Source organism: Taurulus bubalis (assembly GCF_910589615.1).
Source record: "Taurulus bubalis genome assembly, chromosome: 5".
Lineage (NCBI taxonomy): Eukaryota > Metazoa > Chordata > Actinopteri > Perciformes > Cottidae > Taurulus > Taurulus bubalis.
Window position 1 is genome coordinate 5,660,308 of NC_136593.1, and position 13,340 is coordinate 5,673,647.

The following is a 13,340-nucleotide window of genomic DNA, read 5'->3' on the forward strand; positions in this document are numbered from 1 at the left end:
ATGTCTACTGGGATGGGTCAAAAACAACCGCCAAAGGAGGAGGAAGAGGAGGAAGATGAGGAGCAAGGAGAAGGGTTCTCTTTTGAGGACAGTGCGGATGAGGAGAAGCTCCAGGAGGACAGGAAAGGGATCACCTCTGACTCCGTTAGTTCTGTCCAGTTGTCGAAAAAGGAGGAAAGCGAGATGTCGGGCTGTGGGTCAAAAACAGGCACAGACGGCACACAACTTCTCAGAACATCGCCTCCTGCTGGACAGGAGGGCGACCTCACCAAGGACGTAGCTGCAATGTCCACAGCAGGTAACACATTCTCTGGATGATAACGTTATTTTTAAACTGGTGCTGAATGTTGGTAGTTCACGTCTATACTTTACAGCTCTGGGTCAGCCGTCCATTAAAGTGATACACTTTGGTGGAAGATGTACGCCATTTACTCAAATTAATGTGCCAACACTAAATGCTGCAGGCTAATACAGAACTTCCTTTAAGTCACTTCCTAAAACTGATTTAAAATAAATATGAATTAATAAGTAAACAAATTCCTTATAAACATAAAATTAATCACTTCCTCTAATGTGTGCATTGGATGTTGAGTGAATATTTTTATGAAGCATTTTGGGGGTTCTAGTTTTGTTATATCGAGATGTATGTTCTTTATTTTATCTTTATTTATTATTATTAAGGGAGAGTCCAAAGTATAATTGAATTGAAGGACTGTTGGTTTTTTATTAAAGTAAAAAAGGTTAATTCCCCTCCAAGACTCTTTCATATATTCAGTATTTAGCTAACGCTAACAGGTGTAGAAGAGACAACTAGCGAGCAGTCAGCCTACTTTAGCGGTAACGTTAAGCTATTAACGGCTAGCTTAGCCTCGGCGACTTCACCTGGGCTGTTAGCCACAGAACCTACCCCGAACTAAACCAAAGTAATAGGCTATCTGAATCAACATTTCCATCCAACTCATGATGAGACAACAAACAAGCCACCCAAAAAATATTACTAACTGTAAAGCAATGAGCTATGAATTATTAATTGCCACGAGACACTCAGTTAACGTTAGCTAGCTAACGTAATGACATTACTGTTGTGCTTTAACATGCTTCAGTATTGACATTGTATTATTGTAAATAAAATATTTTGTGAAATATTACTGATGCATAGACCCATAGTAGTTGGAGTATTTTTATGTTGTAGGTTTAGGTAAGCTAGTACACTAGACGTGAGGTTATAGTCTATACTGCTGTTCTAGCTGTCCAATGACTCATATTAGCAATGAATACTATTTCACAAAGGTGAGATGTAGAGTTTTGCATTCACATTTTTATATAATAGGTACCGCATAACTACAGCTGCTGAATAAATGTAAATGTGAAGAAACATAAACAAGTACAATACATTTCTTTGAAATGTAGTATACGGTAAAACAGATGTGAATAGAATAGAATATAATATTTATATTGTTCACATATGTGGAACATTTTCTTGGCCTCTCTGACACATTGAGAAATACAAGGGAATTCAATTTAAGTAAAGTACATTATAAAATGTTCTCAGTTATTTTCTACCACTGCTAATGGATGTGGACTTTGACAGTTTGACACCATCTGGCTTCAGTTAACGACAGGGAATAGTGGTTTAAGTTGCTGTACTGTAACCAAAAGCCACACGCTCTATCTATCCTCTCAACATGTCCGCTGTCATCAAACTGCTGCCTGCTGGGCAAATCACTGAACCACTACCTAGTTCACTTTACAATAATCTGTCTTTGACAAGCTGCCTCCAAGGTTTTATGTTTCTTCTTTAGCTAACGTATCTGAGCCACATGCTGTGTGAGTGACCGTAGCCGATGTGTAGTTTTAATATCTCCATAACCGGATTTAATTTGCGCCTCGGGTGGACAGAGCAGAGTTAACATTCCCCTTTATTGGATGAAGTTACGTTGATATAAGTATGATATATTTACTACCTGGCTATTGCTGCCAAACCGGCCCTGGTATAATTACAAGCCCAGATAAAGAGATCTAGACCTTGGAGAAGTTCTGTTGGACAAAGTGAAGCGATTAATGCTTAATTACCAGGTCTATGTGTGTGGTAATCCATTAAGTGGGCTGTGGTGATGCGTTGGGGAATTCTGGGCGCTGATGATGTGTTGTACAGGTCGGTCACTGTTATGTAATCGATGACGGAGAGCAGCTGCAATACAGATCAATCCCTCACCAGATGACACACGTTTACATGGCTGCAATCTAAAGACAATACTTTTGTTTCATGGGCATTTCTTTGAAAATACAATACAACCATGCTAAATCATCACTGTGGCTGCCTTATCCCATCTGCTTAAGTGTCTCAGACTCGGTGTCCTACGTGTAAGCAGGTGTGATTTAGTTTTTGACAGTAATGTTTTGGTTTTTGTTAGGTTTTTAGAAGCTCTACTCCATACAAGAAGTAAGAGGCAATAAGTAATTACAACACAACGTCAAAGTCTTTCAAGCTGTCTTTCTTAAACTCCTCACACGGTTGCATTTGTCATTTTTGAAACATGCACTTCCTTTGCTTTGGAATAGTTTGTCTCATGTATTTTCCTTCTTTCATTTTGACAGATGTTCCAGTTAATGAGTCACCCAGCGGGTAAGTTGCCTTCAATTCCTATTACAGTATCGGGGGGGTAAAGACTTAAGGGCGGTGGAGAAACTCAACATCACATCACATCAGTGTTATGTCATTACGTCAAGCTCACACTCCATCCACACACGCCACAGTGGATATGAGATACTCTGGAGTTGCGCCGCATTCTATTTGCACAACATTTAGATGCCAGATGGCATGTCACGCCCACAGTGACAAGTGGTAGTGTCAAGTACAGTGATGCTGCGGATACAATCCTTGGGGGTAAAAATCACAGGATTGCAAAAATGTATGATGATGCGTACAGTATAACGTGATGATCCGTGCTTACACTCTGTAATGCAGTGTCGAGATGAATTTTATTTAAAAAGTCAGTCACCCAACGGGGGTTTTTTTTTTTTTCATGTAACCCTAGTGATATGTATGCAAACAGATTTTTTGTCTGCTTAAGGTTTAAGTGAGCCATCTCGAAGATTTCTGCTGCCACACCAGTACAGTCAGGGGAGGTTCACTAGAAAGTCATTTATTTTATGCTCAAAGCACTAAATAATGACATTCTCCTTCCAGAAATATGAAATCTCTCTCATTGAAAACATGTAGGTTTTTGCTAGAGATAAACAGGTGTAACTAATAACATTGATGACTGAGTTCAATTAAGTCTCCCTATAAGCCTTTCCAGTGAGCTAGTGTTCACAATACAGGGGAATATCAATTGGGGCACTCAAATGCAGGCTTAATTAATGTCATTAATTGCACCTGTACGTTAGCCCAAATGCAGGCTTAATTAATGTCATTAATTGCACCTGTGCGTTTGCTGCTGTGACATGGGAAAATGTATTCCTTAAAAAAAGGTCCATGGGAACTGTTTTCTACAGTGTGCGGATCATCAACTGCTTTAAGTTGTACAAATTAAGTTCTGTTCATCTTCATTGTGTTTGGTGGTGGCACAACCTGAAAGCCCTGCACACCTACGGTACATCCACAGTGATGATTTAAATAATTTTGTATTCTGACACCTACCTTCAACCTGAGCAGAGGTCTAATCAGCCAGAATAACCGAAAACACCTCAGTGGGTGTGCAGAGCATAGCCTGTATATAAGAGGATAACTGGACCTGTCAATCACAAGGTAGCCCCGCCCTAAAGCATACTCTACTTTATGGTCTATTTTATTTTAAATGAGACCGCCATTTATGAAATGAACATCATGTTGTATTGAAGAAGACTCTGCACTAGAGATTGAGACCATAAACTCATGTTGACCATGTTTAATGAGGTAATAAATCAAGTGAGAAGTAGAGTAATTTTCTCATAGACTTCTATACAACCAGACTTTTTCAGGAGTCTCCCCCTGGTGGCCAGTTGAAATAATTCAAGTTTAAGACACTTGCACATTGGCTTTACTCTTCAGAACTGGAGGTTGGTGCTTGGTGCAAAGCCTAAGGAGAATACCTTCAAATGATAACCTTTTCACATAAAACTTAAACAAACTACATGAGGAATTTAGGAATGAGAGTACATCAATTCATGGAAACATTACAACTAAAAGCTTTATTATTATGCAGCCACATTTGGCCGTGAGTGTGGCAGAATAAAGTTCCGTCTGTCATGACAGTAACACGATACTGAAGGCCTTTCCTTTGCACTGGTGACTCTTTTTAAAGCCGTCTGACGGCAGCAGGTGTCTGCTCCATCTGCACTCTCTAACTGGAGTGATGTTGCACACTGTTAAGTCACAATTACACACATGCAGATCCGCTGGTTAAATTTGTGCAATCAACATCCGACAGTTATTAGAATGACCACAGAGCCCCGTCCGTGCTGACGTCCACATCCAACGTGTCGTTTTGATGAATTATTTTCTCTTTTTCTTGTCGCACATCAACAGTTTTCCAAACTGTCGGTGCGTCCAGACAGGGAGAGCACCTGTAATGCTCTAATAATAATAATCCTTCTGATCCTACTCTGTCGCAAGTACGACAAGGGGCTTGGCACGCTCCCGACACACTTGGCAAAGCGCACTTGACGGCAATCTGGCCGTTTCACGAGTCCTCTTGTGCGCACAGAGCAGCAGAAACCACTGACTGGTGGAGATAAAGCGATAAAAACAGACGCTCTGTGCAGAGAAAGTACGGACAGCTGCTGATGTGGAGGACAGACCGGATGGATCTGAAACCGGATATATAAATATGTTTTGTTGTTGTAGTTATAAATGAGTTCTCTCTGCGTGAGAAAATGGACGTTTGGCGTGATAGCGCATAAAACGTGTCAATTGAGCTTCCGCTAAGTCCCGCCCCTGGAACGCAGACCGGCCAATCAATGTGTAGAAACGGCCAGCTCCAACCAGGGTCCGACAACTATCGAGCTAGTCATGGTTTAAACACTACGTAATGTTGATACTCATTACCCAGAGAGGTTGGAAGAATATATATACTTTCATAAAACCTGTGGCGCTAACATTAGCAGAGTAAGTTAGTGCATCATTAACTGCAGAAGGTAAACGCACACACACACACACACACACACACACACACACACACACACTGCATTAGCGTTTTAATGAACAGTGAATAAAGACCTACCGGGCTTTGCAGAAACAGTGTTGTTCCTGAATTTCAAGAACACAGTTTGCTTCAAGGCCTCCGCACAGTAAATGATAATGTGATAGTTTATTGATTAGTTGAAAGCAACTTCTATTATTGCCTGCAACCGTCCACGGGGAGGTCCGCAGCCAAAGTCACCGACAGAACCGCAGCCCTGGAGCTGATAGACAGAGGTACTTCTTCCAAAAGGCTCCTTTGGTTTGCTTGAACCGAGGCTCTGCGTTCCAAAGACAGACTTTTAATGCCTTCAGAAATATAAAACAAATGTATTAACACTGAGATCAAGTTTATATCTGTAAAGCTTATACCACCCTCATACAGGGGAAAAGCTGAACTGCTTCAACCACCAGAAAGGGAAAAAATACTTTCTTTGCTTGTTCCAAGTTACGAGATTGAAATAAATGTTCTAAGCTAAAAAAAAAAAAAAGGAATTTATTTTTGGGGCCAGATCCAATCAGAAGCATCCCTCTCTGGCCATGCAGGGTTTGGATTCCTGTGGGCTTTCCTGTGCTGAAAAGAAAAGCCTTTATTCGTGCACAGGTGTGTGTGTGTGTGTGTGTGTGTGTGTGTGTGTGTGTGTGTGTGTGTGTGTGTGTGTGTGTGTGTGTGTGTGTGTGGAGGAGAGTCACACTGAGGTCTTGACAATTTCTCATGCTGGGAGATTTCTGCTGAGTGCACATTTCCACTTTGGTTTAGTCAATAGTCTGCCTTAAAGAAGAGCTATCAATTGCACTTTCCACCATCAAGGTGTTAAGACTGTCAGCACATCCACCAGATCTGTCAGCAGTTTTAGAATAATATTGCCAAAATTACTTTGCGATTGTTATTGCAGAAGATACGGCTTTTTCTTAACACCGCAATGACAGCGCCTCAGCTCGTTACAGCTATTAAGCTCAAGGCAGCGTTTCTCTCCTGCGAGAGTTTTTTATGTGTTTTTTTTTCACTTCTCACTTTTTACCCCGTGACAGATAGTTTTCATTAAACGCATCAGCAATGAAGACGATCCACACAAAGGATGCCATGACAACGTGGCAGCATGTGAGCTTCTGTTTCTTTGTGCACAGAGCTCTCATCGAGCAGAGAGTGGAACATCCACTGCTTTTTCTTTTCCTGCCACAAAGTTACTTTTTTTTCCCTTCTAGTTTGTTTGTTTTCGCTCACCTTTTGCAGCCTTGCAGAACTTTTGACTTTTGCCCTTAACTCACCGAATGCTCCCAGAACACATTTATTTTTTACAGACCCCCCTTCACCTCGATGTACTCGCCTCCGTTGGACGTGCTGCGAAAGAAAGGTGAAAGAAAGGTGGTTAAAGACCAAACAAATATACCGAGAGGCCATGAACCAAATGCTTCAACGGCCATCTAATTAAGAGTGTCATGTGCAGAAACAACTCTGGGGCGGCAAAACCAGGTGCATTGTGGGAACGGTTGCTTTTCGGAGGCGATTTATGACCGGAGGACAAATAGAGCTCCATCAGTATGGTCAGCGCAACGCTCGTGTAGTTACAAAGAACAGCTATGCTACAAGAGCGACCCGGGGGGTAAAACAGGTGGAGCCGTTGCAGGTAGCGCTGCCGCGGCTGAAGGGAATGGAAACAGATGGAAGAGGGAGATTTGCATTCAGGCAGCGTCTCCTTTAAGCTGCGCTCTGCCCCCCGGCTGTGTCATTTGCATTGAAAAATGATTCCTGCGTCTCTCGTGGAGCTGTATGACTCACTGGGGCTCATAGGCGCAGATAAGTTGTGAGGGGGTTGCACAAAGATATGCCTGGATCGATAGCGGCACGGCTCAAATCACTCACGGCCGACACGATGCTGCCTACAGTGAGGCAGACAAGCTTTGTATATATATTAATATATATATATATATATAGGCTACGGTCTTTTTCCACACAAGCAGTTTTAACGACAAGAGATCAGTTTATCGTAAGGAACGTGTTGACAAATCGCTCTTTACTTTGTTTTCTTGTGGGTGGAGATCATTTTTGTTCTTTAGATTGAGACGAATGATCCGGCATCATGGAGAATGCAGCAGAGAGATACTTTACGGTCTTTTGCGGCTTGACACCGCCGCAAAACCAAATGGCTGCTATCAGTAGCTCTAATATGACTTACTGACAGGACATTACATCTACCTCCAGATATGTGGCGCGCACCAGACCTCGGACTATATTTAGACAACGTTTACAATGTTTAGGGCTGCAACTAACGCCTATTTGCATGGTCCATTACATTGTCAATTCATTGATAAGTTTGTTCGGTCTATAAAAATGTCAAAAAATGGTAAAAAAAAAAAAGTGGATCAATTCAATTCAGTTTATTTTGTACAGCCCAAAATCACAAATTACAAATGCCTCAGTGGGCTTTACAATTAGTACACATACAACATGCTCTGTCCCGGGACCTCGGATCGGATCAGCAAAAACTCTCCCAAAAAAAACAAATGACTTTCTCAAACGTTTTGTTTTGTGCAAAACTCAAAAGATATTCAGTTTACTGTCATATATGAGAAAAGACCAAGAAAATGACGAATTTTGACTTTTTTCTTTAAACCAATCAAAATAGTTTGCGACTCACATAATAGTTGACAGCTTATTGCTACATTTTTGCAGCTCTAAAAATGTGTAAGAATGCTTTAATTGCATTTATTTGCGTGCATCATTATATTTACACATACGATTTGAATTCTCCTTCATTTTGGACAAGATTGGAGTTGTTGGCGTTCGCTGATCCAGCTTTTAACCTGACCACTTTCTGCGATTGACACGATCTAAATCATTCCCATGTAGTGAATCTTACCTCTCAATCATTCCAACGTAGTGAATCTTACCTCTCAATCATTCCAACGTCGTGAATCTAACCTCTCACTGTTCAGTGTTTGGGAACACGGATGCTTCAAACTACCTCCTGTTATTTTGCTCATCATTGTCTGCTCTGGGCATGCTTTCCTTTCTTTCTGACTCATAATGCACTGTTCACCTGGTACTGCACCTGACAAGAAAAGATGATGCTTTGCGAGCTGGTTGAATACAGATAGTCTTTCCTCCATTGCCACTGTATTGTAAAGTGAGAGTCTGCGAGGCCTCCGCCTCAACGGCTCCAAATTGATGGCGTTTTGCGCACATCATTTTTTCTCGCGTGTCTTGTTCATCTCTAAGCTGCCCATCACTCTGGAGGAGCTGCTGCCGGCGTCGCTGAGGTGTTTAGCAGAGGGACAGATTTAATTAGTGGAGATGGGACTCTCCTACATCCTGTCATGTTATCAGTCATGTGGGGGAGGACGTCCCTCACTGGCAGCATCAACACGGGCCACGTGATCGCTGTATCAACAAGACTTTGTCAGAGTCAGAGTCGGCTTTTAATAGCTGGTTCGGGCCATGTTTTCAGTCAAAAAAGCCAGCGGTGATTATGGTAAGCCGCAGGCATGTCAGGTAATGATTTGACAGTGCTCAGGGGCAAGTGAAGGAACTCAAGCAACAAGCAGGAGGTGTGATTATACTTCTTCTTTACACGTTGCAAAAGTTCTTCTGAATAAGTAGATCAGCAACTTATCCCACGGCTGTAGCTGTCATTTTTAACGCAGCTTATGAAGAAAAAGTGGCAGAAAGTGTTGCCTTGAGTAATAACTTCATGGAAGCCACTCATATTTTATAAAGGTCCTGTCTGGGTGGAACAGTATCATGACCCCCAAGCTCTGTTAAAGAATAAAATATGAAATAAAGGAAGTGTTACATCTGTATCTGACTCCACAGCTGCATTAAATATGCATAAGGGAAGGCGATCATGGCCTTCATGTGCCGGATCCTTTTCAATCAGTTGAGCAGTATATTTCAATACGTAGTAACTCTGTGAAATCTTCTTGATCCACAGTGTGAATAGTGTGGACTCGCTATCGTAGTCTTGTGTCCTCTATTTCCTCCAAATTTCATCGGAATCTTCTTTTTGCTAACTATGAAATAAACAGACTAACAAGAGGAAGTGAAAGCACAGCCTCCTGGATGGAAATAACTAAATCAGTTATTTGACACCAGCAGGATGTGTTCTGTCAGACTTTAGGGAGTGTGCATGTGCATGCTCGGGTATCAGATAACTATTTTGACCCCCACCTCCATCCACTGCCTCCCCTTCCTCTCAGGGAAGTCAACTCCTAATGAGGCGCATTTAGCACTCCGTGTTTGTCTAAGTGTGCTAATATTTGGGCGCCTTGCAGGGCCTCGGCATCAGAGCCCAGTTCCTCCGCTCCTCGTGTGGGAGAGGAGCTCCAGGAGCTTCCTGCGGCGCCGCCAGCTGTCGAGACGCCGACCGATGCGGGAGACGGCAGCAAAGACATCGCCGAGGAAAGCTCGGAGGCCGGGGACCCCTCTGGTGCAGGTACAGAACACAATTATATTTACAGGGACGTGTGCACCTTATGTTGCAGATCAAGGGCTCAATTCCAGACCAAAAGGATCACATTTAAGATGGGATTCACATTGCGGACGGATCAGAAAACCCGCTGGGCGCCAGACCATAATGACACACAATATACTGTATGTTGTGCGTCATTATTTTGTTAGCACGGCACACTGTGTCTCTTGACCTTGATCAAAGGTGGCAAGAGCACCATATAATGGGCCTATGGTCTTCTTATGGTTCATCGATTCTCCACAGAACACACACACACACACACACACACGCGCAGCCACACTCTATTCAAACACTAACCGGCACAATACTCACATATTCTCTGGCATGATTTGATTTCGACACAGACATGACATGAATCCAATTAATTCAGGATGAGGATCAATAGGGAGCCATTTCCATGAGGGAAAATTGCTTTTGGATTTCGACTCCGTCAGCAGTGCAGCCGTTATTTGAAGCTGGCTCAGAAATGCGAGATGTAAAGGAGCCCTGCGATGCTGCGCGACATTTTTTTTTATGTCCCACTCTTCTGATGTATTTTCACACAGGCCTCTGCTGTCATTTGGAACGTGTACAGTATATTTAAACTAATGGAATAATGCAATTATATTAAACCTCTCTCCTAGATATCTAACTATGATACAGAAAGTGGAAAAGCAAGCTACAACATTTGTATTGATTTTACTGAGAAATCTACTGCGATGTTCTGTTTGTGTGTTTAAAATATGTATCTTTGTTTTCCAACACTGCAGGATATATTTTGTATATGCATGAACCTGCTGTGGAGGGGAAACAGGTTTATTGTGCAGAAAAACAGTTTGACCAAATCTAGTTTATCGTGATCTTTGTGAATAATTAAATGTTTCCTGCTAAAAAGCAATCATGTCCCTGGCACATCCTGATGTGATCATCTGACACTGATTGCAAATACTTTGCTGTTTTTGTTTGTTCTTTGGAGGTTTTTTTTGTTGTTTGTGTATTTTCTGATTGCCTGCGGTGTCATTGTGAACCTCGGATGAGTTTACTGTGCCGCTGCAGAGAAAGAAGTTAAATAAAAGTAAGAAAAAACACAGACAGGAACTTCTGGTTTACCGCGTTGGAAATAACAAGCCGTGTTCCCAAGAGGCGCAGTCACTTTGCAGATATGCTGATAGTCGTCAGGCTGATAGCCCAAATCCAGTTGTTTTCTTCTCTATTCCGAATCCTCTCTGAATGCACAAGCGCAGGCAAGTGAGCGATATATAAAGAACATTTGTGTCTCTAATCCTCTTTTGTAGAAGCAAAAAAAAAAAAAAGACAGTTGCTCTTTGTTCATCTCTTGGATTGTATCCAAGGTTATTTTAAATTTTAGACTGCACCCCGTGACAGAAGACACATCTCCAATCAGATTAATTGAAAACAGTGATTGTTGCTGTTCGGGGCTTAGGAGTAAGTGTTACAGACAAATCGCAGTTTAAAACCAAATCAATAAAGCTCACTGAGCTAAATTAGGCTGAAACACTCTCAAAGCAGTTAATGACAAATCCTTCCGAGCGCGGAGACGGAGCGGGTCAATACCTCAAACACGCAATGCGTCATGGCAACGTGCGCGAGCGATGTGTCAGATCCCCCCTCCCCCGCCCCGAAGGGAGAAGACCTTCAAATGCAAATGATACAATAAGTATGTAGATATTGAAAAGGCTGCGTGAACTCCTAACCAGAGGCGAGAAGATCCGCCGTCTTTTATCTGTTCCGCTTCGCCAAAAGGCTTCAGGCGATGCAGGTTCGGAGCCGAGCGTGCACGTTGTTGTGTGTGTTGCTTTTTAGGGGGGAGAGAAGTGTAAAAAGACTGATCTGACACCGGGAGGTGCAGCTATCAAACAGAAAGGGAGATGAAAGATAGAAGGGCAGCGCTCTTTTTCTATTTAAAACAGTGTTTGTCTACTTTGATGCGACTGGTTTTTTGTTTTGGCAGCTCGAGCCGAACCGCAGACGCCGGAGGCCTCGGAGGTGATCTACGACGACGTTCCCAGTGAGGGGCCCCTCTCTCCCGATGAAGGTGAGCAGCCGCGACAGAACCCTGTGTGTGTGTGTGTGTGTCATGCATCTTGACGTGGAGCTTCTGATGTGTGTTTAGCAGATATGATCTATGAGGATGTTCAGAGAGACGCCGCTCCTCTGGACAACGGATGGAGCTCCAGTGAGTTCGAAAGCTACGATGAGCAGTCGGATAACGAGACCAAACATCCAGCACGGAGCAAGGTAGTATTAGCAAATATGTGTGTGTGTGTGTGTGTGTGTGTTTTTCATCTCACACAAATCACCGCCTCTGTTTATTCCACACGACCGGCCAGGTTGTTTCGGTTGGTATTCCAGCACTTAAAAACATAATCAAAGAGAATATTTCATCCCCGGCTCCTGCGGCGCGGTTGTCTTTACTAATGTATGGAACTGGAAGGAAACCATAAAGAACATGAAAAATGCATAACAGACCGGCCGGGCCTTAAACTTTCATTGTCGGATGAAAGTAAACAAGAAGCATTTCTGTTTGAAAAACCTCAGCTCTCCCCTCTCCTCTGCGCAGTGTCAGCCTTCCACATGATGGCACTGTGTGCACACGGCGCACATTTGGGAGTCATAGAGGACTATTTTGCTGAGTTGAATCATTATTAATGTATAGATTTATACCCACCTCTACTTATTTTCTTCATGTATGGACTTGATTCCATTGTAATCCTCTGCGTTAAATCAATGCCTTGAGAAACAGAAGGATGGGGGTAAAAGTTCAAAGTACGGTTGTTTTATAGGGACTGAAAATAAGTCGCTGCTCGGCTAATGACAGGAAGGAAGCTGCGATGTTAAAACCCCCCACAGTTCGCTCGGCAATGCGTGTCCCAGGCCACTGAACAAAAGGGAAGGATTCAGCTGCGCTGGTTGAACAAGTAACGCAGAAACCTTGACTATTAGGGCACTTTTGGGGCGAGCTCGTCCTTCATCAAAAACACATAGTTTTTAATTAGTCTCGCCTGATTAATTTTCAGCAAGTGTACCTGGAGTTCTCTTTTGTTCAGTCCACTGCCTCATACGGTGGGGTGCCTGGGAACGCTGCGATAGAGTTTGCTTTTTTAATAATTGCCCGTAACCGCCTAAATGGCCCATCCGTCTATAAACCAGCGTCCATTAGCCTCACAACCCCTTTGACCCAAGCGTTCCCTGTCCATGCTTGTGATTAATGTTGCGTAGCTTGTTTTTGCCTTGCTCACTTTCCCTCCGTTTCTCCTTTCCTGTTTCCTCCTTTCCTCCTCTCTTCGCTTCTTTCGTGGCTAAACTGTGTCCCGCCCCCCCCCACCCCCCCGTGCCCCATGCCCCGCCCCCTCCCATCCAACACCTGTAGCGCTCTCCTGAAGTGTGCCGGCTGAGGGAGCGGTGTGCCAGGACCAAGCGCGAGCTGGCCATGAGGCTGTCTGGCAAGCACAACTATGACATCAAGGTATATCTCCGGCAGCAAGCGAGAAAACACAACTACATCACACTGTTTTTTTTTGTTTTTTTGTTCTTTCTTTTTTCTTTTTCCGCAGAGCCCCAATCACTCTGCAAGATGTTTGTCAAAAGGATTGATGATGACCCAGAGCTGAAATATGCTGTGTTGTATGCACAGCTGACTCAAAGGCTTAACTGACTCACTGCACCATCCTTCCAAGCTTTCCTTTGGACTGTGGCTTTGCTTTGAGACT

The 13,340-nt window shown here is 43.1% G+C and overlaps 1 protein-coding gene across 1 annotated transcript in view; it reads left to right on the plus strand.

Moving 5' to 3' along the window:
• arhgef10la (Rho guanine nucleotide exchange factor (GEF) 10-like a) overlaps positions 1-13,340 on the plus strand; it is a gene marked incomplete at both ends in the record, with an annotated part of 93,285 nt that continues 79,945 nt past the window's right edge. Inside the window, 6 exons of the mRNA XM_079218260.1 lie at positions 1-276; positions 8,382-8,422; positions 9,434-9,594; positions 11,582-11,665; positions 11,747-11,868; positions 13,001-13,096. Coding sequence (XP_079074386.1) covers positions 1-276; positions 8,382-8,422; positions 9,434-9,594; positions 11,582-11,665; positions 11,747-11,868; positions 13,001-13,096 — 780 coding nt within the window. The remainder of the gene's footprint in view (positions 277-8,381; positions 8,423-9,433; positions 9,595-11,581; positions 11,666-11,746; positions 11,869-13,000; positions 13,097-13,340) is intronic.